At 46.6% G+C, this 26,411-nt stretch overlaps 2 protein-coding genes across 5 annotated transcripts; one reads left to right on the forward strand and one right to left on the reverse strand.

Moving 5' to 3' along the window:
* Nucleotides 1–20: 20 nt before the first annotated feature.
* virma (vir like m6A methyltransferase associated) lies at nucleotides 21–12,983 on the reverse strand. 2 transcript variants are annotated; one of them, XM_080500409.1, is made up of 27 exons: nucleotides 12,897–12,983; nucleotides 12,365–12,477; nucleotides 10,933–11,019; nucleotides 9,664–9,712; nucleotides 9,410–9,572; nucleotides 9,176–9,295; nucleotides 8,573–8,785; nucleotides 7,285–8,018; nucleotides 6,881–7,018; nucleotides 6,548–6,774; nucleotides 5,919–6,449; nucleotides 5,665–5,819; nucleotides 5,504–5,586; nucleotides 4,814–4,907; nucleotides 4,341–4,729; nucleotides 4,086–4,241; nucleotides 3,626–3,861; nucleotides 3,281–3,530; nucleotides 2,962–3,179; nucleotides 2,737–2,869; nucleotides 2,519–2,659; nucleotides 2,241–2,395; nucleotides 1,907–2,003; nucleotides 1,541–1,707; nucleotides 1,109–1,458; nucleotides 514–660; nucleotides 21–425 (listed from the first exon to the last, which is right to left on the reverse strand). In XM_080500409.1, the coding sequence occupies exons 1-27, from the start codon at nucleotides 12,960–12,962 to the stop codon at nucleotides 208–210; spliced, it is 5,430 nt and encodes a 1,809-aa protein (XP_080356535.1). In that variant the 5' UTR covers nucleotides 12,963–12,983; the 3' UTR covers nucleotides 21–207. The 2 variants fall into 2 exon arrangements, with proteins under 2 accessions (XP_080356535.1, XP_080356534.1); XM_080500408.1 differs by having other exon boundaries at nucleotides 8,543–8,785.
* Nucleotides 12,984–13,924: 941 nt separating this feature from the next.
* esrp1 (epithelial splicing regulatory protein 1) lies at nucleotides 13,925–25,390 on the forward strand. 3 transcript variants are annotated; one of them, XM_080501072.1, is made up of 16 exons: nucleotides 13,925–14,267; nucleotides 14,662–14,817; nucleotides 14,924–15,040; nucleotides 15,452–15,563; nucleotides 15,964–16,107; nucleotides 16,664–16,718; nucleotides 16,843–16,953; nucleotides 17,070–17,202; nucleotides 17,307–17,349; nucleotides 18,027–18,346; nucleotides 19,090–19,314; nucleotides 19,438–19,690; nucleotides 20,839–21,019; nucleotides 21,861–22,002; nucleotides 22,527–22,649; nucleotides 24,066–24,204. In XM_080501072.1, the coding sequence occupies exons 1-15, from the start codon at nucleotides 14,136–14,138 to the stop codon at nucleotides 22,626–22,628; spliced, it is 2,226 nt and encodes a 741-aa protein (XP_080357198.1). In that variant the 5' UTR covers nucleotides 13,925–14,135; the 3' UTR covers nucleotides 22,629–22,649; nucleotides 24,066–24,204. The 3 variants fall into 3 exon arrangements, with proteins under 3 accessions (XP_080357198.1, XP_080357196.1, XP_080357197.1); XM_080501070.1 differs by lacking the exon at nucleotides 22,527–22,649 and having other exon boundaries at nucleotides 24,066–25,390; XM_080501071.1 differs by lacking the exon at nucleotides 22,527–22,649 and having other exon boundaries at nucleotides 19,438–19,678; nucleotides 24,066–25,390.
* The last annotated feature ends 1,021 nt before the right edge of the window (nucleotides 25,391–26,411 follow it).

Here is a 26,411-nt window from a genome sequence, read left to right on the forward strand (position 1 = left end):
AACATTGAAAAACAAAGGTGTAAACTCAGCCCCAGTCTCCTTTATTCTCCGTACACAAGTCATCATAACAAAAACAAAACATCAACACAGTCTGTACGTCGTTGTGACTACATCATACTACCATGTTTCCATGGAGACAGCATATATGCAATATCCTGATTGGTCCATTTGTTGCCATCGGAGGCTGCAGTCATTTCCCAGGTGAGTTTACCTGGTGAAGGAGCGGACGTGTCGGCCCCTCCCGCCTCCGCTCCCGCCGCCGCCGCTGAATTTGCTCCCCTGAGATCCTCTACCCCCGCCTCCTCCCCCGACTCCCCCGCCACCTCCCCCGGCGCCGCCGGCTCCGCCTCCCCCGCTGAGCCAGGACAGGCCCGTGCCTCCCCGGCCCCGGGGCACCCGGTCCCGCGGAGCCAACCGGTACGCACCTGGACAAGAAGCAACGCATTTTTAAGGTTTGGATCAGACAAATTGCAGGAAATTGAACGTGTGTGTGTGTGTGTGTGCTCAACGTACTTGCGGCGGGTTGGCGGGAGGGCAGAGGCCCTCGTGTGAAGTTGCTCTGGCCCCCGCGGGGCTCGCTGTACGTTCCTCTGTGAGTGACGGCAGGAACTTGGCTGCTCCACGAAGAACCGCGGCCTCCTTCTCTCCGAGGGTAGTTGGCTGCACAATCAAAGGAGAGGGTTTTGTCACCCTCTACTGGTTAACGGAGGGCTTCCAGCTGTGCTTGTGTACAAACTGGAGGCTTGGTTTCAAAAGTTCACGATCACCGACTGACAACCACATTCACACACCTTCAGTATCCAAAGAAAACCCACACAGGAGGAAAACATGCAAACTCCACGAGTTTCTCTATGGGGCAGGAGCATCAGTCACCGTGTGGGGAATGGCTCAGGGAGCCAACGGTGGGAATTGAACCAACCAAAATCCAATTACAACCTTGCTTATCTAAATTCTAGTCCACCACTGCCCCACCAGGGAATCTTAAGTTTAAATACATGGGAAAGTTTTCCTATAGTTAAAGTCAAATTCATTATATGAGATCTGTACACTTCAACTTTGTTTGCTTTCTTTCTTTTTTTTTTTTTGTTGGTGTATTTTTTGTACTCACCCGACAGCAGTACACCTTTTGGCTGTGGAGGAGTGAAGAAACGGGTCTGGCTGTGGAACGTGGCTCTGCCCCGATTGCCAGTGAACAGTCCTCTGGTGGGGGGTTTGGGGGCGCTCTTTGGCGGACGCTTCGGAGGCAAAAGCCCCAGAGGGGTCGCAATGTCTTTGAACTCCGCCGCAACAAAGTCGTCCACATGCATGCTGGGAGGACGGGAAGTGTTCTGTTTGCGCTGTCGGAAGATGTCGTGGGGCCGGCAAAGGTTCTGTCCAAACCCTCCCCGGCCGCCGCGGCCGCGGGGGACCGCCATGATGTGGGCTCTCTTGGCAGGCTCCACGTAGCCGGAATTCCCGCTGAAAATAACGAGCACGATACGAAAGTCAGCGAACGGACTTCACGGCGAGAAGAGCGCAAAGCAAAACGACGTGATATCACCTTGACGTGATGAAGGTCTCGTGTTTGTGTTTGCCCAGGCGGAAACCTTTCGGGGCCTTGGTGTGACCCGGGGAGGACGGCTCGGACAGGAAGGAGCGTTCCAGCTCCGCCTTCAGGTCCAGTTCTGGACAGCACTCCTGAGCCAAACCCACCAGGTCCACTTTCACCTGCCACACAGGGAACCGGCCACACGGGGCTCACAGTCACGTCGCTCTGAACCAGTTTATCGTGTACAGATGCAGACAAAAAGCTTTGGGCAGAAACCAATGTATCTATTTGATTTTATAAATGGGGGGGGGGTTAAAATGATTATCACACAACCAGGATAATTCTGGAAGATGTATGTGCGTACATACAACCACCTACCATATCAAGATCTCCTTCTATATCGTCAGTCTGGAAAGGTGAGAACCACAGAGCCTTGAGCTGTTCATCCAGAGCTTCTGACAAAATGAACACCGTCCTGGAGGGAAAAAAACCCCCAAAGAAGCAACAGGTTTATCAGGCGGTTTGGTTATTCTTGTGAGTCACTTCAGTTCATGTGAAACAGGTTTAGTTGTGACTTCCTGTTCTTAAAGGGTGCAAAAGTAGCCAGTATGCTTGCACAAAGTTGTTAATTATTCCATTTCCACCCCCCCGGGTTGAAAAAAGATTACAAATGGAAGTTATCAAAATGCACACAGGAAAATCTTTGTCAAACCTGTGATTAAACTGCGCTCCGAGTGTCTCGGGCGCAGGGAGAGTGGGCTCAGTGTCGGCGGTCGGAGGCGAGTCGGAGGCCGTTTCCAACGTCTGCCTCAGGAAGATGACGTTCTCCAACATGGTTTCCAGTGAATCATCTTCTTTACATAGTTTCTGAAGTGACACACAAGCACAATGAGTTAAAACGCCAAGAGAGCAGAAAACTCTTGAGTATGGCAAGAGAACAACAACAACAACAACAACAACAACAACAAAAAGAAAGTGCATCTCTTATACCGTGAGCTGTTTTTCCAAAGCTGGTAGTGGATGTGTGTCTGACTCCTCCCACTGCAGCAGAGCCTTCATCTCCGAGACCGACAGCAAGCGAGGAGGAGTGAAGGCAGACTCTTCGCTGGGCCCCGGGCCCTCGTCGGTGCACTGGATTAAAGAAGGCCCTCTTGTAAATGAAGCGCTAATAGACTGAACAGAATAAAAAAACATCTAACAGTACTCACCATAGTCTCTGTGTTGAGTATCTGCCTGAGAAAGTCGAGCAGAGCTGAAATCAGAACTGCCGAGTCTTTATTGAATGAAGACACCAGCCTCTTCAAAAGCGCGCAGAGTCCCGCACTGTGTTTTTTCAGAGCACTGAACAAAGAGAAAAAGCAACCAAAAAAAAAAAATCAAGATCGAGATGGTAGAAGGGGGCAGTGATGAGCTGACAGTGAAGAAGAATTTACACTTTCAGATGATAGAGTCCGTAGTCGTGCTCGGTGAGGAAGGTCACGGTCCTGATGCAGGTGAGGAGGAGCTGGACGCTGCTGTCTGCAGTTCCCAAAACCTCCAGCAGGGAATTACACACCGATGACATCATGTCTCGCCCTGGAAGTGCATTGGTAAGCTGCTCAGCTTCTGACACACAGGTCTCACCAGGCGGGGACACCACCAGAGAAATGTCCTGATGAAGATGAAAAGTAGAAACATCAGGCCTTTTTTGGGTTTTTTTTAAACCCTGTAAGGAATTGATAAGTTGTTTTTTAAATATTTTTTGTTCCTAACCTGGTCACACAGTGACTGTAATATTGTTCCCACGAGTTCACTGCTTTGTTGCTGTTGTAAGGTGTGATCAGTTGGAGTAACCAACAGAGACAGGAGGAGGGGAAACAGATCGGCCAGTTGCTCGTCTCCAGACACCAACCCGGCCAGCAGGTGCAGCACTGCACTCTTACAAGCTCTCTGAGACACCAGGGCGTCCATCAGAGAAAGCAGCCGCAAGGCCTGGGCCCAGCACACGCTTTTACCCTCCGCCCTGCGGTGAGAAGATTTATATGCGCTTCAAACACGACTGAACACGGGAGAGCACCTGAGCTGTGGTGGTGACGGACGTGTGTGCGCTGTTCTTACGGCTGCAGCTCCTCCAGCAGCATCTCCAGCAGGCTCTTCATGATGAGTATGGCAGTGGGTGAAGACAGGTCTGCCAGTTGGACACACACTCGCCTCAGCATGGCTAAAAGGGGAGGGCAGGTGGTGGCGCACACACTCCTCAACGCCTCGGAGAACACCTTCCACTGCGCACGGATGTGCATGCTCCACAGCTTCCTGGTGTTTAAGGCCACTGCCACATCTTGGACTGATATCACCTGGGGGAAGGAAACAGTCCCTCAATGTTTAGGCTGATTTGTGCCATTGACTGGGGCCATCGGAATCCCGGGGAGTGAGTATCACTCTAATAAAGCAATTCAGATGGAATTTGATTCAAATATGAATTTAATGCATAAGAGTGGGCAGAATATACACAAAGACGGCATCGTCAGAGTGCGTGTTCTCCAGATTGGGGCTGGATTAAGGAAGTGGCCGACATTACCTGAGTGCTCTGCATAGGCAGTGGGAGAGGCAGGAGTTCCGACAGCAACGTGAGGCTCGAGAAGACGCCCTCGGGGGCTTTGAGTAGTGAGCTCAAAACCTCTTTCAGCATCAGAGACCACGTGTTGCTGGCCAGAGTTTCTTCTGTATGAGTCACCTGCAGGAGACACGGGGGGGGGGGGAGGAAATTGTGAATCATATTTCTGCTTAAAGCCAAGTCACTGCAGCACTCTGAGGGATTCACACACACACACACCTCTTCACTAACACCCTGCGTAAAGGTGAGCAGCACATCCACGATGAGGGCCTGCACTCTGGTCTCCTCGCCGTCCAGGCGTCCGGACGCCGGGATGGAGCACACGATCATGTGGAGCGTCACCAACACGTTTGCTACGCGAGTGTCCCTGAACTGGAACGCCCCGCCGCGGAGCAGCTCCGTCAGCATGGTGCGCAGAAGCCTGAGGGTGCTGATACAGATACTGAGGATCATGCAGCGCTGCTGCGTCGGCCCCATGTGTCCGTGAACGCGCCATGGCTGCAGCAGCACGCTGCACAACTTTTGCAGGACGCGCACACACGTGTCCAGACCCTCCCCAGAGAACAGCTGCACAGCTGCGAGGCTCCACTTCAGGTCCCTCTGCTGACCTGCGGAGACAGTGAGAGGAGGAATGTGCTTAATTTAATGCGTTGCATCTCGTCATTTCCGAAATTGGGTTTGCTGCAGTTTACCTTCCACGGCAGGAGGCGGGCAGGCGATGTGACAGAGGATTCTCAGAGCAGTCACCAGCCCGGTTCCCTCGGCGGTGAGCACATTTTCCACATTCTGAAGTCGAGGGAGAACCACATTCAGAGTGATGTACAGCAAACTTATTTGCATATAGCCGTGAGTGAATGATGACGTAAAGTCAGTGTATGCTGGAGCAGTTCAGACTCGTCAGCGATGCTGCACATTCTTGAAGATTGTTTCTCTGATTGCCGCAAGGTCCAGGAATAGATCAGGCTGTGAAGCTGAGAGTGTGACCTATGAATACGAGTTGTACTTTTATGAGGGTTTTTAGAGTTATGAAACGCCATGTAAACAAGGCTGGCGGTTTTATTTGTATTCTTTCTGTCAAATTAGCATTTCTTAACCTCTCACATTTCCAAACAGTACTTTATCGTTGGAGGGTATGTGATATCGGATCTCATCACTGAAAGAGTCAACACACATCCTGAACGAGACGTCAGAGACAAATCTATCACTGCCGTCTCGTCTCTGAGAAATGAACAAATGTAGATATTCCTGAAAGTAAATCTGCAGTAACTTCGGATTGGCTCCGGGAAACCCAGAAGGACGAAGTAAACTAAATCCAAAATAAACAAACATTATGAAATGTTGCTGCACTTCGGCAGGAAGTTTGTTGGGTAAAAGGTCTGCACCTGCTTGATGTAGTCGATGAGGTTGGGACTGCTTCCGATATCAAAGCGAAGCTTCTCGAGGGGCTCCAACCATTTACAGAGCTCTGAGGAAATAATAAAAGTCTGTCAGAGATACAAAACTCAAGGATCGAGAACATGAATGTGAGATTAGGGATATTCACCCTGTAACTTGGCATTTGTGTCATCTGCCTTTGCCAACGTGAGCAGCGGAGCAGCATATTGTTCCATCATCCGCAGTTCATTTGATGTCTGCACCACCAATAAAACCAGCATACAGGCGTAGTTATACGTCACTGCTTTGCGAGCCTTGGCCTCACTGAAAAAGAAAGGGGGGGGTTAAAAAGAAAAGCAAGTGGAATAACACTGGATTCAAAGCAGTAAAAAAGAAGCATGTTGGATGAAAAGCCAGCCGTACTCCTGTCCTTCCTTGCTGTGGTGCTGGAGCAGGGTCACCAGACAGGACAAGTTGTTCTCCTGGCTGAAAACGTGGGCGACGGCACTCCGGCCGGTCTGCGTAAATGTCATCAAGTAGATTGCGTGGAGCATTGCCAGGACCTCTGCGATGTCGCCCTCCTCCAGTCCCGCGCCGCCCTCCCCACCGGCGGCCACGTGGCTCATGAGCTCCGAGATGCCCTGCAGAGCGTGCAGTGCCTGCATGAGCCACACGCCGAAGCCTTCTTCACCGAACCCGGGTCCCGTGAGTCCTCCCTCCCCCCCCCGGGCGAACGTGCTCTCCTCCCCCTCGGAGTCCGCCATGGAGGCCAACACGCGCAGCAGCAGGTTGGTGGGCGTGGGCTGCGCGAGGAGGAAGAGCAGGCCCGACTGCGTGGCCGAGAGGAAGCGCAGAATCTCCCGGACGGCCTGGGTGACGCCGAGGTGACCGGCGGCGGCCGCCGCCGACAGCACCACCGTCGTGCTCTCCAGGAAACGACGCGCATGCATGTACCTGGAAAGTTGAAGGTTCGATCAATGCGCCAGAACGTCAGAAAAACTTATTGGAACTGGAACAAAGTGAGATGTGCGGTTCTGTGTCAGAGTGTGTACCTGTACAGCGTGGGGTACGGGTTGTCCCTCTCCTGCGGTCCCGTTATCCTGGAGGTCGTGGGGAAGGCTTTCCCAGGCGGCTGCACCATGCAGTGAGGGGCCGTTTCCAACAGGTGATGCAGCTCTTCTAAGGCCTCGGCCATCCTGTCCAGCTCCCCCTCGCTGACCGGGGAGGAGCTTAGTGACAATTCCTCCTCCATCGGGCATTCCGCATCCTCCATCTCCTCCTGTGGGGTGGACAGTCCGCCACGGTTACACGAAAAGACAAAAAAACTAAACTAAGCTAAAGCTACCGGTCCGTACAATGTGTGGCGTCCAGGTGGCCGTCTTTACCTGCTGGGGCTCGCTCCATGCTGCTGCCGTGTGCTGCAGGTCAATGAGGACCTCGTACATGTGGCTCTTCTGCAAGATGGCATTTGCAGCTGTGATGACCCTCACCGTTTCATCTCGCAGGAACAGCTGGACGAGACGCTGCAGGGAACATACAGGGTCCAATTAGAATGAGGCAAAGGAATCATGACATATTTCACCTCCTTTGTATGGTGTTTTTTTTTTTTTTTTGGTTATATTATCTGTTCCTGCAAAGGGTGGAAATCAGTCCTTTTATCTGAGGTCCAGCATCACTAAGTTGTATACATCATGTACTTTCAAGCTGTTGTTCTGTCAGGTCAGTGAAAACTGTGTTTATATCAAAATGCCAAAAATAAAAGTAACGTTTGTCCACGTTGCTTGGCTACCTGATAACCACTTTTGTCCGAGTCTCCTGAATGTAGAAACGCCTCCACCCCAGCAGGAGCGCTGATCAGAGCATCCAGCGCTTTCAGGATACTGAGCTTCAGTGTGGAGGAGACGTGGTCTCTATGGAGCAGCTCCAGCAGTGTACTCAGAGCCCCATCGCGCAGCAACACCGTGAGGCTCTGTGGACACTCTGCCAAGAACGACGCCAGTTTGGCTCCGGCTTTTAGCTGCCTGAGGTTCAGGGCGATGGGCTGCTTCAGTGCAACGTCCATGCTGAGAGCCTGAAGGGTCCATTTGACTAAAACTCTCAGAGGCTCCTCCAGTTCTCGCTCTCCTTGTTTAATCAAATGAGCCAGCCCTTTTGTAAGTAGTCCAGGCGCCTCCTCCAGAGCAGTGACCCAGTGAGCGTCTCTGTCGTCACCAATACTAGAGAGCAGTTCCTTCAGCTGAGCAACGGCCTCCGCCTCGTCTCCACAAGGCGCTCCTTCGGTCCCACCAGCGTCCCGGGGTTCCTCCACACTGGCCTTCTCAAACTGGGTGTCAAAGCGAGTCTTGTATGGAGGGGTGAAGTAGAGAAGGGGTCTGAGTTCTCGTTCGTATGGGTCATACTGGACGGGCGGCACAGACGCAAGATCCTCAGGAGTGTAGTCCATGTCGAACGAGGGTGGGAGATTGAAGCCGCCATTACCCAGGTCGTCCTCATCACTAGAAATCTGCTCATAACCATCATCACCTAAAGGAACAAAAAAGAAAAATGGGGGGAGAATTCCAAAATGAATCAACAGTGAACTATTTAATTACATGACCACAACGTGTTTAAAAATATATGTATGAAGATGAGTGAGAATGTGGAGGCCGGCGAAAACTACATAGTCCTTTTCTCACACACACACACACTCACAAACCTCCCAGATGGCAGCATCACTCCAAACATGCGGGGTTAGTTTGGCATGCATGATGGGACTACGGCACACGCTCAGCCATGGCCGCAGGGAGGCGTCACGTCGACCTCACCATGACAGCTTATGACGGTTACTCATAAGCTTTCAGACTTGACCCGGGCTGCGAGCCGAGGGCTGGCAGCATCCAGTGGTCAGAGATGGACGCAGCATGCCAGAGCACACACTCTCTCCGACTGTCACCCAGTCCCAAATGGACGCAGCTCCCCGTGCCCCCCGCCCCGCCCCCCCCCCCACCAGGGCTGAGAGTCCATTTGGGATTGCAGTCTATCCTACTCTCACACAAGGACTCCCCTACCTTCCTCCATCTCCTCTTCCTCGTCCTCACCCTCCTCTTCCTCCTCCTCCTCTTCCTCCAGCACGCTGCCCTCGGTCCGCGCATCCTCTTCCTCCTCCTGCTCTTCCTCCTCCTCCTCCTCCTCGGCCTCCTCCTCTTGCTCGGCGTCCGAGTACGGCTCGTCGGCGGGCAGCGATCTCTCGGGCGACACGGCCTCCAGGTAGTCGTCGCGGCCCTCGCTCGGCTCATCTTTAACCACGCCCACTGTGGAGTTTAACACACGGTCCCGTCAACAAACACTCGGGGGCACGGCTTCATATGCAATCTCAGGACTCGTCTCCGTAGCACACTCGGTACTAGAAAGTGTGCTTAGAGTGCATTTCAATGCATTACTAATATAGTGAGAACGCTAAAACTGAAATAAGACAAACATCATTCATTAGGGAGTGAAAAAAGGACAATGCTTAAAAAAAAAACAATTTATCACTTCACAGAGAGGCTGCCGTGATTAATAAATTACTAAATAAAACTCACTGTGTTAATATGTTGTCATAAAAATTCACATGTTAAAATAACAGTTTCATTCTACAACATCTAAATGGTTGAGTTCAACTCAAACTTTGTCGAGTCTCCAAACAGATGGTAAGTGCTCACCTGTCATTTGAACCTGCTCTTCGTCGTCGTCGTCTGGGGGTGGAGGTCCAGGCGGAGTTCGGGGCCCTCTGGGTGCTGGCCGGGGCGGGCTGCCATTGTACTGGTCATCTTTCTCCCATTCTTATGAAAGTAAACAAAAGCAGCGCAACCTTTAGACGCCATAATCAAATCGGAGAGAGTATCCGTACTTGTGACTTTCGGGGATCTGATATGAACCAATCTGACCAGTTTCACCTTGTTTAACGATCCTCTTGAGCCCGCCGGGCTGCTGCGGCGGTGGGGGCGGAGGAGGCGGGGGAGAGTCGTGGTCGTGGCCGTGTGGTCGTTCCGCCGTACCGTAAACGGCGATGGTCAGAGCGGTGTACCAGCCACGCAGGACCAGGCCATCTGTGTTCACCTGCAAGCGCAGACAGACTCATTTAAGCACAACTGCGCAGAAAGAAAAAAAAAAAAAAAAAGAGCACCGATGACGGCGACAGACCACTTACCTTTCCACTGGGTCTGAACACAATGGTCTTGTTCTCATCATATTCCAGGCTGGGGATGAGGGGGGGGGGGGGGGGGGAAGAAGGATAGATTAAAATCGAAGGTAGGAATATGAAATGCTGCTTAACCGCAATGTTTATAGAGCAGGCGGTCTTGAAACCCAAAAGACTATTTTTCGTTTTAAAAGTAGACTTGGGTGTATTAAGTCATGCAGATTTTTGGCCAGATCAGTTTCAGTGAGCTCATTTCACGGGTGGATTGCAGTCAGGTGGCGCTCTGTTGCCACCTACAGTTTGTTATATGGTCAATATATTCTGTGTGCATCGTTGTCCCAATCCTGAGTGAGCACACTGATTTCAGGTTACTTTATAGACATTGACTATAAACCTTGGTTTACTTACAAACTCCCTAGTTTGGTGGGATTAAGTCCCTGCAGGAGGTTTTAATGTCACTCCAAATAACCATGAGATAATGTGCTCCCATCAACCTGTGGTATCACACACAACGCCCTATTTTTTTCTGCCTTTTTTAAACTTTTTTCTTCTCTTTTATAGCACACATTTCTTTAAGCGAGTCACTTTACATTTAAAATGTGAAAAGCTTTTTGGAACATTTTTAAAAGTCATCCTCCACTTAAGTGGAGTCACACAAGTCAACTGTTCAGAAACAAAATAAAGTTAACAAAGAGGAATCATGGTTTAGAAATATTATTTTTTGTAAAACTAGATTTTGATAACTTATTTTTACCTAACAAATAGAAATGGTTTTAAACTGAACCATTGAGATCAAATAATGCCAACAGCTTTCCCGGCAGTGCTGTAATAACCTGGGTGTGACATGTTTATGGTTCTCAATGCCTCCTTCACCACTGGCACTTCTGAACAAAAGCTTCTGGCCTGCTGCTCCTGTGTACACCTTGGTGATTATGACGCGAGGATGAACACGATCGACTCAAACGTTCCAGTTCATTTCACAGAGCCTTCTACATGTCTCTGTCACTGAGCATCGGCATAGTTGAGGTGGGGTTTCTGGAGAGACAAGTTAGCCGGCTTGGGAACAAAGAGACCTGAATATGGGTGGGAGCAGGCCAGGTCTATCAGAACAGGTGTGTGTGATGCTACCGTGACTGGTTCTACTGGTGAAACACACTTCTGCAGATTAAGCACTTTTGAGACATGACCAGGAAATGCAAAGGCACCAAGCTGAGAAGAGATGAATTGTATGATGACAGGCAAAAAATGAAGAGTGGTGAGAATAGAAACATATCAGACCTGCCCAGTCTGTGGAAGGCAGGGCAGTTGGGTTTGGTGACATTATTGAAGAACAGCTCCAACTGGAAGGCATGAGGTGAAGTCTCCCTGGAAACAAAAACAATCAGGCGTCAGCTTCAATACTATAACTTGAAGATTGTTATTTGGTATGGGAAATAACTAGTGGCCTCTATATTAACAACACCTGTCAAATATTTCATTGTGTGTTCATTTTCTACTCATCAAAGGCTGTAATGTCTGGTTTTATGCATCTAAATTCACATACACTGATCCAATATGTGACATCGCTACTGAACTTGAACTAGAACATACTGGTCATTTTTCTCCTCAATGTGCATACAAGTTATTGTCAGACAACAATCTCCAACTCGATGCTTAGACACACAATTGGATTAAGTCAACAAACAGCTGATCAATGTAAAAATCAGAGGTAAACTTAATGTCCCCATTGAAACCATCAACAGTTTCTCCAGAGACTTACTATTAACACCTTTCATCATGACATTAAAACTCAAAACTTAAACTAAACTAAACTTAAAATTCATAAACAAGTCCAGCTTGTAAGTTAAGCACCAGATCCATTCAAAAAATGCAAATTACATCACACATCGCTCAACAGGCTCAGTGAGAATCGGGACACACTCAACAATGCAGCTCAAGTGTCAAGCTCACTCACTTTCTCACTCACATACATACATCTCAGGTATCTTAACTCCCAGAAGCAATACGTCAAGTGCAATGACAGTGAGCCTGCCTTAGGTGGTAACCAATCCCACTTTTACTCACAATGACAGCTGCTATCTACTGATAAAGACTAATGTGACTCAGTTTGCACTTGGGATGAAAGTGTACCTGTTAGATTATGCCTGTCTTTAGCTTTACTATAAATATGTGGCTCTAGAGTGCAATGTGATGTCACTTCCACAGGCTCAACGTTCAACAGACCTCTAGGTATTGTAGTAGTTGCCTGAAAGGACTATATGAAAAGTTCTTTTTTTTTTTTTTTTTTTTACAATCATTATGTTTAATTCTATTCTAATGCAGGAAAAGTATAGTCTGCAACAAATCAACTTTAAAAACAGCACTTCTTTAAAGTTATTCATTTCTGTTACAGTCAGAGCCACAATTTACAAGAAGAGACTTGGAGAAACTAGATCACTGTTGACTTTTTAATGTGAGCATACGCATTTGGTAAACCCCATTTGGTTTTGTATGACATCAGGACAAACGCACTGTCAGACATTCACAAGTAAGTGGATGGTCCGTCATGAATGAAAAGCAGGTCTGGTTCATGCAAGTATGTACAACCATGTTCAATACGCAATCGTCACCAGCCTGATGCATTATAGAGACAAAGTGACGGATCACATTTCTTGCAGTTTAAAAGACTTTCTGCGTGGTGCAGAGCTGCAGGTATCGAAGCTGTTCTCACCCAAACGCTCTGCTGTCGGGCAGGTTGCTGTGCGCCTTGATCCCGGGAGGAATCACGCGCACCTCCGTGATCAGCACCCCGCATGGGAAACGCACAACATCCACGTTGGTTAACTGAAAACAAAAAGACGCCGATAATTAGCACCAGATCTGTCTGTTCTGAGTCCACGGCGAGGTGAACCCAGGTGAGCTCGGACTACAAAGTTAGCGCTAGCAACCTGGCTAAGTTGCAAACAAACCGCCGACGAGCGCATTATTAAGCAGCTGCGTGAACTTTTTCTGGTGTGCGAGCTGAATTTTGTTTAATGCAGGCTTCGTGCATAACTGTGAGTAGAATTACGAGTGTGTGTGGTGGAACTGTAGCACAATAACATCAACATAACACAACCGCTAACGTTAGCCAATTATGCGCTATTAGCGCTGAAGTTAAGCATCGTTCTCCAAAACCTCACGGATTAGATTAATATGGATTTTCAGCTCAGTGAGCCCTGCATTTAATACGAGAGAGTGTGTAGAGGCATGAGAAACATTACCTCTGCACTCTGGTGCTTAAACGTATCTATAAAAAGAAGCTCGGTTGAAGAATCCGCCGCCATCATCCACGGCTGTCAATCCGGGCGGAAGTAGACGTTCTGGAGAAACGATCACTTCCGGGTTACAAAAACAAACGCGTGACGATAAATAAAACATAGTATTTTATGTATATAAATATAAATATAAACGCTTTTCTTTCTTTCTTTCTTTTGTGTTTTCCTTGGTCCCCTTTTCCACTTGAAAACTTAAAACACTGATTTCATATGAATTCGGTAGTTGTTTCCTGGCTCAACTATGTTCCTCTTTGCAATTTAAAAAAAGTCAAATAGCATAGTCAAATTAACCGTCGGTATTTTATAATTGATTAGCCTACGTTATTCGCTTTTTAAATGTATTTAATAATTAATTCACTTAGAATTACGATTCTCAATCGCCTTGTTTTAATGTATTTCATTTATTACATTGTGAAGCACTGTGAATTAACTTGTATCTGAATGGCGCTGTATCAGTAAATTTGCCTTGCCTTTATGGTAAAATATAGATAAAGCGATAGATAATCTTATATATTTCCTACAATGAGGACATTTAAGTTATTACAGCAGCCAAATGAAAAGAGGTGTATCAAAAGAATATGAATAATAATAATGATAATATGTAAAACAAAAACAACAATAACAGTAACAGAAAAATATATAATCAGTGATATTGTTATTAAAAATAATCAAAAAAATCTACATACCATTTCATTTACACTTTCAAGACAATTAGCAAATTCATATTTGTCTTCACTGAAATTTAAAAAAAAAAGTTTGTTAATTGCACAGAAGGCCACGGAGATGTGCACATTAAAAGTCATTGGTGGAGAACAAACCCATAACGTATTTAATACGACTGATGGCTCGTGCTATGCCACGTCTTTCAACTACCTGAAAGAGGGAGGGAGCAGGTGGGAGTCACGTGGTCACACAGGTGAATTCACTACAAAAACTGGGGGCGTTCAGCCATTACTCCGCGATGGTGACTGCGGGAGGCTTCACGTAAAAAAAAACAAAAACCAAAAAATCTCACCTCCGCGACGAAACTTTGGGATTTACGCAGCTCTCCTTTGCGATCAGGTGTCGTAGTAAAGGTGTTTTCTACCTGGCCGCCTCCCCGCTCGCGGCTCCTTCTTCCTCGTGCCCGCAGTTCCTGTGGACTTTAGTGTAGTTTCGAGCGCGTTTCGAGCTGCTTGTGTTCAGATGACGGCGCAGGTAGATTACCTGGTGGTGCTTTTCACCGCCACATCTGGCGCGAGTGGAGAGCTGCTGGGGTCCGATGAGAAGGAGCTCGTGCAGTTAGTCTGGCAGCTCGTGGATTTAAAGAACAAAAAGGTAAAAAACTCTATTAATTATGGTTTGTTTTGTGGTTGTTTTTTGTTTTTTGTTTTTTGGCTTCCTTTAATTAAAAAATGTACTTAAAGAAACCACAAGATGGCTGGACTAGACTATACAAATGAAATAGAAATGCATTATTAATGATGTCATGAGCCAGGTGAGTTAATATAGCTCCCTTCTCTCTCTATACACACATTTTAATTAATCCCTGTGAGTTTAAAAAATAACATAATACAACTATAACGAAAATATAGTATCTTAATATTCAAACAGTCTCCTACTTGGGTGCTACAATGCGATTGTTCTGTATGACCATGTTATTCACATGTTGTGAACTTGTATGATGTTTCTTAATGGTTTCCAGACTGACTTGTTTTCTTCTCAAAACCAGTTGGGCAAGGTGAATGAGCTCCTCATTAAGCCTGAACTTTCAGACGCGGCGGAAGAACAGGAGGAGGATGTGGTGGAGGAGAGCGTGGAGGAGAAGACTGGCTCCGGAGCAGACTGTTGCTCCACAGCCATAAGTCTTGAGACGGCGTTAAATCTGGTAACAACCCGTCCGCAGTCATTGTATACGCACATTTTCACTCATATCACTGTCAGTTTTGGGAATCTTTGATGTCTTTTTTTTTTTTTTTGTTCCTTTTTTACAGTTTCATTTACAACTTACAAACGAGGTGAACAGCGCGGGTGCAGGCACGTCGTTGTGCTTGTGCACGGACGGGCAGCTTCACATCCGTCAAGTGATTCACCCCGAGGCCGCGAGCAAGGTGAGCGCGCTGGGAGAGGGATCACCTCGCAGCCAGGGCGGGTGTTCCCCGGCTGGACTGCTGGAGCCCACGCCGACCACAAAAGAGATGGCGGTGGCGTCGACGCCGCGCTTCCAGCCGAATTTTAACGTTGCGGCGAAAGTCAATCTACAGGGGAGGAAGACGTTTCATACAAACCTGTCTAATCGCAACACGCCCATGCACATACTTGTGGCCATCAAGGAGCTGGCGCACAATGGAGACGATAATACTTCCATGTGCCCTGAGAACGTTTATCAAAACAAGACTCACAAAGACGGCAGGGCCTGCTCAGCGGGCTTAAGCAAACATTGTTGTGAGAGCTGTAAAAATAACAGCTGTTGATGAGCCACTTGTTCTGATCATATCCTATTAATTTTCTTCTCTTTCTAGAATGTACTGGTCCCAGACTGTTTCTACTCTTTCTATGACCTGCAAAAGGAGTTCAAGCAGCACTTCCCGACATCTGACCTCAAGACTCTGAATGTGTACACCATGGCAGAGTGTATCCTTTCCTTAACTAAGTGTGTTGTTATATATCTTCGGTGTTGTTCTTTTTTTCTCTCTCTCTCTCTTTTCACATCACTTTGACATAGGCACAAGACACACAATAAATGTTTATAAACCACAGGTTGTCGGCTGCAGGGTGAGAAGTTTTGAAATGCAAATAAGGAATGAATGGGTGCACCTTACAAAGTCCCCTGTGAAAGAGTGTGTGTGTTCAGCCGACAGTGCAAACCCCACACACCCACTGCAACAGGAAGACTAATATCTCCGTGGGCTCCTCGCCTTGTTGCTCGCCGCCCTCTCTCACAATTGGGACCTTTTCCACACGCGTCCATAGATCAAGTGACAACACTTTTGCTTGATTCCTACGATTTTCTTAACTATCTCTCGAACCCCAGCCCTTAGTATACCCGCTGACGTGCCCACCGTGTGGGATTCCTCAGCCACACTGGATCCATCAGCCACCATGCCCGCGGAAGTAGCCGTGCAGCAGGTGCAGCAAATGGGCAGTGTGGTCCTCGCACTGCTTTCTGAGCCATTTAGTGAGTACCGTGTGTGAGATTCACTGTGACACATTAGTATTGGATATATAGGATTGCTGCTCCGTTGCATAGAGACGGACAAAACATCAAATGGGGATTATTTAGGAGATTAACGATGGAAGAAAATGAATCAATCAGGATAGGTTCTGAAAAACAATGATCAAAGATCTCAAATATTTTATCTTTTTTTAAAATTCCAGCAAAGGGATTATTATCCGTTTTTGTTTTTGTTTTTTTTTAATGTGTTTTGATCTCTGTTTAAACCTAAATTATGCTTCGCAGTAGTAAATAGCTTTGATTTCATGATGATCCTGTCATTGGCGAACTTCAAATACAAGAGAGAGAAGAGTTAGTTGCATTTTTTTAATTAAATTGCTTATCAAAATCAGTTCCTGTTCCCCACATGGTGGTGTAGTGGTTTGAACAACTCGCCTCACAATGAGAATGTCAAGTTACAAGTCATGGATATGATCTAAGAGTTTACTTCATATGCAGTGATTTTGAAGGGCTTTTTGTGCAATTCTGAATTCCTGTCATTCTCCCCCCTCCATCACAGACCACAGTCTTTCTAATGCAGAAAGAGTTAATGAGAAGTTTGAGAGCGGCACATGGTGAGCAGCATTAATTTGAAATAAAACATTTCTCTTTATTCTCCCCCTCCAAAAATGAATCTCGACTTGGGCTCCCGCTGCGCCGCTTCCTAAGAGTGTCGATTTTGCGTTTGTGGGTTTTCAGCAGTAAGATGGAGAAAGTGTGCGACAACACGGTGATCAGAGCCAGAGGGTTGCCGTGGCAGTCTTCTGACCAGGACATCGCCCGGTTCTTCAGAGGCCTCAACATCGCCAAGTACGTCAATGACACGCTAAGATCACGTCATTTCCAGCGGGTACCGGCGTGGACGTTTCTGGAAGCCGTTGTCCACCGGAGGTGGGCTGTAACGCTTGTTGCACTGTGTCGTGCAGAGGGGGGGCGGCGCTGTGTCTCAACGCTCAGGGGAGGAGGAACGGAGAAGCTCTTGTTCGTTTTGTCAGCGAAGAGCACAGAGACCTGGCGCTACAGAGACACAAACACCACATGGGCAACAGATACATAGAGGTGACCCGTCACAACCGTCGAATCCAGAAAGCTTAAGCACGCATGTCTGTACCCCCTCGTTCATCCCAGCTGACGTAAAGCGCCTTGCTTTCCTCTTACGACAGGTTTATAAAGCAACAGGGGAGGACTTCTTGAAGATAGCAGGAGGTGAGGAACAGTAAACTCATTTTAAATGTACTTCATCAAACATGCACATTTTGATTTTGTTTTGTTATTTTGTATTTATATTTGGTTCTGAGCATTCTTGACGGTGCTGCATTGATGGATTTCCTTTCATGAAAACACTTCAAGTTGATTGTTTTTAAAGTGTAAATGGGGGAAAAAAATAAATGCCCTGCTTTTTAACTTTTGTTTGTTGGAACTACAACAACTTTTAAACAAATATGTCCACTCCAAAAGTAAGTTTTCTGCTCCACTTGTCACCGTTTGTGGAAAACTTGATGATGTTAACAAGCACGACTCATCAAATATCTGTCGTTTGTTTTTATTTACAGTGCCGTGGCTTTTAATGAGTGCGGCGAGTTTTGTCATTTTGTCACCACGGCAGAAGTCATCACTGAATCACTTCGTTTGAATGTTTAGGACTTTACTCACACGATGACGACCTGCCGGGCCACAGAAGTGACCTCATTATTTATCACCGCGGCCTGAAAGGTTCAGGCTGCCGCTCGCAGTCGTCAAGTTGAGCTTCGTTTTCATTACAGGAAGAGAAAACACTCCAAAACCATCAGGCGGCTGCCGCGAGAAGCGTCACAAAGATGTATATTTATGTTCTTGAGGCTCAACGTCTATCTGTTCTGTGTGTCCTTTTTTTTTTTTTCCAGGTACGTCCAACGAGGTGGCAGTGTTCCTCTCCCGCGAGGACCAGATCATCATCAGGATGCGGGGCCTGCCTTTCACCGCCACGCACGAGCAGGTGCTCTTCTTCTTCTCGCCGGAGGACGAACTTAAGGAGACGTGTCCCGTCAGCGGGGGAAAGGATGGCATCCTGTTCGTGCGCTACCCAGACGGACGTCCCACTGGAGACGCGTTCGTGCTGTTCGCCTGCGAGGAACATGCCCAGTGCGCCCTGAAGAAGCACAAGGAAATCCTGGGGAAGAGATACATTGAGCTGTTTAAAAGCACCGCGGCAGAGGTACAACAGGTATGTCCAGGGTGTGGTCGTGCGGGGATATGGACGCACTTCATATTACAGTGTGTACGTGAGCTAAATGCACAGATGTGTGTGCTCTTTTTTTTTTTTTTAAAGCTCTGATCTGCCTCTTTTTGGAATTGCGCATTGTTGTTTTGCCTGTTGAGGATAGACAGAGGGGCTTTAAGACGTCTACGTTTGTTTGCGCATACAGCAGAGGGTGACAATGTGAGGGGGGGGGGTTTGTCTACGCTGTTAATTGTTAGATTTACTGAAGCAAGGCGTTATGGGTTGGGACCTGACAAACAAGGTTGACTATGTTTGCATACTTCTCTTCTGTTTTGTATCTCTCTTGATGCCTGTCTGTCCTCCGCTCTGTCGGTCTGTTGAGATGAATGCATGCTGGCTAATTGTCTTATCTTTCTGGGCTGGTAGGTTTATGGCCCATGTACGTATCTATGCAGAGACCTTTCCTTGTGCCCGTAAGAGTCGTTTTATTGGCCCTCTTCAGAAACGCAAACATGCCGGTGTCCTGTTGGCAACCGGCCAACTCCTGTCTGACATTGCGACACACTTTATCGCAGTGTGGACTTACTCTGTTTTTACGTGCTTGAGACAAGCGATGATATCATTTGTTGTAGACTTTTAAATGTATAATTTGAGTTTGTCAAACTGCCTGACTGCCTGTCTTGATAGTCGCTGTTTCGGGAAGAGGATCTAATATGAACCTGTTGCCGCATGTTTTCTTTTTTTAGGTGTTGAACCGGTACTCATCAGCCCCTCTGATTCCTGTGGCCCCTGCTCCCCTGATGGCAATGTTGCCCACAATGTCTCTCCTGCCCTCTCCTGGCGGGATAAGAGACTGCCTGAGGCTGCGGGGGCTGCCGTACACGGCAAGCATCGAGGACATCCTTACCTTCCTGGGCGAGTTTACACATGATATCAGACCACATGGTGTGCACATGGTCCTAAACCAGCAGGTACATGCACTACCCACACTGACACACCCATTGACTCAAATATGTTCTGACACAAATTTGAAAACGTTGCATGAATGTTTTCCGACTGGGCTTCTCTTTTTTTTTTTTTTTTTCTTCCGCCAGGGTCGTCCGTCTGGCGACTGCTTCATCCAGATGACGTCGGCAGAGCGAGCCCTCCAGGCCTCGCAGCGGCTGCACAAGCACATCATGACCACCCAGCGCGGGCCAAATAGCCGCTACGTGGAGGTGTTTCCCTGCAGCGCCGAGGAGATGGGCCTTGTGCTGATGGGAGGCTCGCTTTCACACATGCACACACACGCACACACCAGGAGCAGGAGTGGGACGGGGCTCAGCCCGCCGCCATGTAAGTCCAGACGTAAGTGCTGCTGGGAGCTGGGGTTGCTTCGGGACTGCCGGGTAGGTGGGCCCCTGCCGTGGGAGGCAGGGTCGCTGGGTTTTCTCCAATCTAGAACTGTGGGAGGATGAGGGACACGTGTTTTTAACCCAACGGATTCACAACTGTGTGTGTGAGAGTTTGTCGCTTTAGTGCGAGTGTGTGTGGTACTCTTTGGTAATTTAGTGTGATTAAATGATCCAACTGCATGTTGTGAGAAACCTCACGTTTAACCGTCCTTTTGATCTTCACCTTTGTGCGCCCATTCTGATTGAAATCTTTGGTTTGGTTCTTCAGTGGCATGTCTGCAACTCATTCTTAATTTTACTCCCCCACCACTGCTCAGTGATTTTACTGCAATTTGATAGGATTGGAAATGTATAAGCAAGACGTGTATAATTCCAGCTTGTTTAAAAAAAAAAAAAAAAAAAAAAATTTACATTTGCTTTCAATTGTCTAATTTGATCAGATATGCAGCTGTGGTTGTGGGATTTAACCTCAATAGTCCAGCACACCTCTGGCGTGTGTGTCTAATGTCCAATCAGGACCTGCGAAAGGTGGGCAGAGCTACACGCTCGTGCGTAGATGTGCTTTTGCTCCATGTGCCTGTCGTCCTTCACGAAATGTGACCTGAGAAGACGACACTAAAAGTGATTCTGTTCACAAATTGTTTGACAGACGTTTAAGTCACATGAGTGAAAAGGCGACGGCACAGGGAGCCAAGGCAAGATATGTGGGGATTGGGGTGACGTACTAAAACAATGTTTTGTGTTTATGATTTAGAAATGCAAAAGATGACCAATTTCTTTTTACACACACAAAGTTGAAATTACTTCCATGCATATGTGAAGGTACAATGCTACAGGGTTGATTGGGCTTGTTTGTAATGACCGCAACACCAGTGATACTGCTCAGTAAGTCACTTTCACTTCTCATCATTTCATACTTTTGTCAAAAGCTGAGCGCTGGAAATAGATGGTCATTGTTTGCAAGATTGCATGAGCAGCTTTCCTTGAAACAAACAATGGCCAGGCTTCACTATCATCACCCCGTGTACTTTTGCCTCTATTTGCTTCTTCTTTTTTTTTTTTTTTTTTTTAAACATTACGTCTCCCTCTTTTCCTCGCCAGGTTTGTCTCCTCCATCCTACTCCTTCGCCCCTGCGCCAGCTATCCTACCTACAGAGGCTGCTGCTGCTCTTTATCCCCCCTTCGGTCAGGTCCTGCTGGCCCCTCGCCCTCTGCCACCAGGACATCCCTACTACCCCGCCTCGGCTCAGATATACATGAACTACACTGCCTACTACCCAAGGTATGATGGTATCCAACAACATAGGTGTATTATAATTCATCATTCTCGTGATAATGAAAGATGATCGCCTTACGAGTGGAACTTATGCTGGTGTTATCTGTTTAAGCTTTTTTTTTGTTTGTTATGATGGTGATATAGTCCTATGTGAGAAGTGTTTAAGTGATGATCTCACGTTTCGCAACTTCAATTCTAGAGTCAATACCAGACTGTGGCTTCCTCCATCTAATCTGAAGCTGCTTGGGTTTTACTCTTGGCCCGTGTGCCGCTGAGCCAGTGAATAAGAAACCCAATAAGTATTGCATCCATGTTTGATTTTATGATCACTCTGTTTGCAGACTAATCAATATTGTAACCTGCGTCTGTGTAAGAGTGATGACACATTTGTACACACTTTTTTTTTACTTTGTATGTCGAAGCTTAAAAGTGCAGCTATTTCAAGTGTTGACATCCATCAAATAAAGCCAGAACCTTATAGCCAAATTCTTTTCTTTTTTTTTTTTTTTATTAAACGGCAAAAGCTGATTTCAAACCGAAAGAGGAAAACGTCTGAGCCGGGGAGAAAGGCCAGGGGAAGGCTGATGAATAACAGAAAGCTTTGCTGTGTTATCGGAGAACTCGGTAAACATTAGGTGACCTTGGTTTCTTCCTGGTCGTGTGTGTCATTAACAAAGCAGGTCACTTAAAGACAACACCCAGAGTTTCTCCCAGTTTCACAGGTTCTCCAAAAACACTTTGTTATTTTGAAAGTATAGAGGAATAAACGCTCTTCTCACACACACGGTCATTGTTTGCTTACTCTCTTTTGTTTTTTTTGTTGTTTTTTTTTTTTTATTTCCCGCAGCCCACCCGGCTCACCCAACACCTTAGGCTTCTACCCCTCCCCCTCCTCCCTCTCTTCACCGGGAGGTTTGGTACGCATGCCGAGTCTGACCTACAACAGCAATGGCGTTAAGGACATCATGAGCGCCATGCAGGGATACCAGGTAAGAAGAAGCTGAAAAAATCTCACTCATTTTGCTCCCGTTCATGCAAATGTTGTGTCCCTCCGAGAGCTGAAATATGCCTCGTTATGATCCAAGTGTTGTATTAGAGTCCCCTTTTATTATGGGTGTGTATTGTGAGGCATCTACTGTGTTTGCCTAAAGGCTATCAAACAAGTTTATCCTGTCTACTCTCCCTGTTCTGTCACACATGCTCTGCTGCCTGCTTCAACTTGAACTGGACGAGTTCAAGTCTTCTTCTTTTCTTTTTTTTTGTGTGTTTTAATCTTCAAGACAGCGAAGAGTGTTATGAATAAGATTAGTGATTAAAAAGTCCAGTTTTATGACATCTGGAGATCAACTTGGGCGTGAGAACACATTTTTTTTAACCTCCACTTTAACGCTGGTCCTGGATTTCAGAGAGCTGCTTGCCATTTCGGTTAGCATCAATGCTTGCATGTGTCTGAGCCCCCTCCTCTCTTTGCTATTCCCCACACCCCCCCACCCCCCCCTTCCTCATGAAACAGTACGCGCCTGAGGATGCTCTCATGCACCCCCACGGGCCTGTGCACGCTCAAGACCAGGCCAGGACAATGTTTACACAGCCCAAAGAATGGGTGTGTTTTTAAGGTGTCTGAGGCAGGTGGCAGGTAAGAAATGGCTGCTGGCTGAGCGAAGGGGTCTTATAGCTACGCCTTGCATTATGACTGGTCACTGGGGGCGACAAAGTCTCAGTAACATTCTCTGTATAGAATTGGGAGATGTTTAATTTGTTATCTCTTTGCGGTACCAGCAGCAGCTGTGATTAGAGGAGTTTTCCTGGGACTTTAGTATGTCTGTGGGTTTGGTTTTGAATGGCTTTGAATCTGAAGATGTTCGTCGTGTACGCTGACGGCAATAAGACTCAACTGACCGTTCACTAAACTGCCCTCATTCTGATAGTAAATATGTAAAACAGTGTGAAATCCCTGCCCAATAACGAACTGTTGCGGCTTCATTTCATCTGAAAAATAAAAATCGGATCATGTTTGATTTTTTCCCTTTCAGTTAAAACAGAGACACAACCGTACACAAAATGTGTTTATCTGCTTCGACGTGAGCTGAAATGATGGTGTTTATTTTGGGAAACCCATTACATCGCCTCTAGGAAAGGCTTTGATCTCCTTATCACATCTCTGATTTGTTAAAGCGTTGCATTGAAGCCAAACACAAGCAGACACACCCAGTCTCGGCAACATGCTCAAACAGAAGCCTTCAAAATAAAAGCATTCTGCTCTAGAGTTTGGAAAGTATCTTCTTTTCATGGTTGTATTTGACATCAGATCAGGAAAAAAAACCCAGGTTGGGAACCATTGAGTGAAATTCCCTATATTATCCTCTATTATCCTAGGAGCTGTATATCAGTGAGTATTTACCATCTGAGAGCCTGAATAATAATGTCGACTCCATCAGTCCATGGAGGAGTTCAATACAAGAGCAAACTAATCTTCAGTGAATAATCCTCCGTAAGGAGCCGACTGAACTGAATCACCGTTATTAGTGACTGAATCACTGGCTTTCAGAAGGTGTGATTCACACTCTCACTTTCTCATTAATCGCTCATTAAAAGCCACAGAACAGTCCTAATATGATTTGTCACGACTAATTGGCTCCTGAGCTATTGGTGTCATGGATATTGTGTGTAGTTTGAACTGAATTGAGAGGATGGGTCACTGAGCTGGAGGATGAAGTGTTCAGCTGGCAAAAAGTGAACTGCTCAATCGACGAGAGTCTATTGACATCAACGTGGTGCCATGTAAAGATTCACACAAGGAAGCCACTAAGGGGGCGAGTTTAGACCACGGTCAATTGATGCTGTTGTCGCATAATAGCGTGTAATAGATGGGTAATAACAAGTCTAACCTTCAGGAGGTTCAGAAGGTGATGGGTAACATCTGGTGCTGGTGCAAGGGCTCCTCTCTCTGTCTCTCTCTCTGTCTCTCTGTCTCTCTCTCACGGTTGTACTACGATAACACTCCTCCATCTGTCTCTCTTTTCTCACCCCTCATCACCTCCCCTCCCTTCAGGGTCCGACAGAGTCTCTCCTGAGCAGCAGTCTGATTGGTCAGTCCAGTGCAGGTGACACTCCTCTCATGTCCCTCCCCGCTCTCATGGCCAAGCCCGGGGGGCAGTATCTGGATCTGACCCTGCTGTAGGATCACACATATACAAAGTTCATATGACAGTTTGCTATATGTCAAAGACTTGTTAGATTTTTTTTTTTTTTTTTTTAGTCTTTTAGATGTGTTATTTATAACTTTAGAACAGAAATTATTGTATTTTATACCAAATTTGTTGTGGCTTTGGCCAAAAATAGCATTTTTGACTTATATTGCACAATGTGTATTTTAAAAGCTTTATAGAGATTTTATAACCTGTTGTAATATAATCATTATGATATATTTGATAGCCAAACTAGAGAAGAATGTCATAGAAACTGAGCTAAATCTTTTCCTTAAGCTTTTCTGTGAAGAGTGAACATGTGCGTACGAATGTGAAAGTGATGAGAATGAGTATTATGCATTTCTGTGTTGATAGGTTCTATCACATTTTACTTTTATATACATTTGATACAGTACACAGTGATTGTATTGGAAGCTTTAGTGCATGAAGAAGTCAGTAGTAAAACTTTACGATGTTTACATAATGCCAAATATAAATGCACTGCTAATCAATAAAAGAGAAACAGTAATGAATATATTAGCAGTATATTTGAATATGTTACACTGTGAGTTTGTCCGAGTCTGATTCTTGTCAGGCTTCACTTACGTAAATGTGACATCTCACCCTTCATCAGCCCCGTGCTTTCCTCCTGTGTGTGCCCCGTCTGGGTATGTCGCCATGTTGCAGTTATGTCAGTTTCATCTTGCCTTTTGTTTTGAACTCGCCTGAACTCGGAGAAGTCCCACTTCTCTGTAATTTAACCACAGGTTTGCATTCTCGAGAGGACTCAAGTCACAAGCTCTCAGCTTACCAAGTGAATCTCAGGAGCCTGAAGTGCTTTATGGCCAATATCAATATATAGTTTATTCAGGATTTATGGTTACCTCGTCCTCTTTCCATCAGTTACACTGATATTCAAGCATGTGTGATTGAATGATGTGTACACAGTAGTTCTACCAAACCTGCTTCCCTTTAGATCATCCAGAAATTTGAAAGAGGAAGGAAGGAAGGAAGGAAAGACATGTGGGACGTGCATCTTGTGAAATCGATTTCCCATCTATGCCATGAGAAATTCATGTTTGTGCTCCTCGTTTCTGTACACACGTCCTACAGCGGAACTGTCCCCTGCTTGGGACAGTCTGCTGCTGCTGTGCTGAAAAGACAATAAACATAACATGGAACATTTGACAGCCCCCCAGCTGTTTGAGTTCAGTTTGTCTCCTGAGGATTTCATTTCACCTCGCTGTGTGCATGTCGGGAGAGTTCTGTGAAGGAGCGCAAACACGCAGGTGGAGCCGCCTGATGACAGCAAACGGCCCGAGGCAAAACTGTGGGAACTCTCAGTGATCACCTGTTGCGCCTCCCACATACACACTCATGGTGCAGCAAAGAAGCCATTGTCACTCATTGACACTAAACACATTATGTGAGGGGATGGACTTTCTGTTTTGTGGGGTTTTTAAAAAGGTCAAAGAATGGAAAAGAGCAGGAAGCGTGAAGAGAGACAGGGAAGGCAGACAAAACCAAGTCGGACCCCTTCAGGGACAATTGTGGCATTGTGTAATACAATCCTGTGCACCCCACCCAACTCGATCCTTTTTAAATACACTCACCCGTTGAAAGCAGCCAGACAACCACATTAGAAACGGTGCTCGAATTTTCTAATTATTTCCAGTTAACTTCTTGCTCTTTGTTATTACAGTCATTGTTGGCAAATAAAAAAGACTTTTCACAGAATCATTTTAATCCATTGTTATACGTTTTTGTTGAAATTGAACATCTGCCTTAAGTGCAGCTAATTTTGTTTGGAGTGACGGCAGTACAGCGGTGCACTGCGAAGTCACATTATGTGGGAAGCAGTTTCTTCCATACATGCTGGACAGGGTCATTAGTGAGTTTAAATTGCCAAACGACAGACCGGATTAGACCCCAGGGTATTCAGGATTAACGTGTTTATATATGTGCACACACCGAGAGAGAGAAAACAGAGTTGAATATCTTTTTTTCCATCTATTGCGAAAAAGGAGACGAGTCTGTCAAAGTCCAGAATCCATGGGATTCGAGATGCCTCCTCGCTGCGCCACCGGCCCCTCCGACCACCACCAACCACTCACTCTCACATGGCACACTTCACATCTTTCAGATGCAACACGTTGCTCACACTCCAGCCCGAGCGCTGCTTTGAGGGCGAATTACCAAATGTTGAAGGA

Source organism: Blennius ocellaris (assembly GCF_963422515.1).
Source record: "Blennius ocellaris genome assembly, chromosome: 8".
Taxonomy (NCBI): domain Eukaryota; kingdom Metazoa; phylum Chordata; class Actinopteri; order Blenniiformes; family Blenniidae; genus Blennius; species Blennius ocellaris.

Bases quoted from the DNA above. Each gene is read 5' to 3' on its own strand.
- virma (XM_080500408.1), bottom strand. From the start codon at position 12,962: ATGATGGCGGCGGATTCTTCAACCGAGCTTCTTTTTATAGATACGTTT. The intron at 4,730-4,813 runs GTAAACTGCAGC...CTGTCTCCGCAG, and splicing joins CCCGCCTCCTGCCGTGGAAG to GTCAGCAGAGGGACCTGAAG. The intron at 2,660-2,736 runs GTGAGTACTGTT...TCTTTAATCCAG, and splicing joins TACTCAACACAGAGACTATG to TGCACCGACGAGGGCCCGGG.
- esrp1 (XM_080501070.1), top strand. From the start codon at position 14,136: ATGACGGCGCAGGTAGATTACCTGGTGGTGCTTTTCACCGCCACATCT. The intron at 16,108-16,663 runs GTGAGTACCGTG...CCTCCATCACAG, and splicing joins ACTGCTTTCTGAGCCATTTA to ACCACAGTCTTTCTAATGCA. The intron at 17,350-18,026 runs GTGAGGAACAGT...TTTTTTTTCCAG, and splicing joins CTTCTTGAAGATAGCAGGAG to GTACGTCCAACGAGGTGGCA.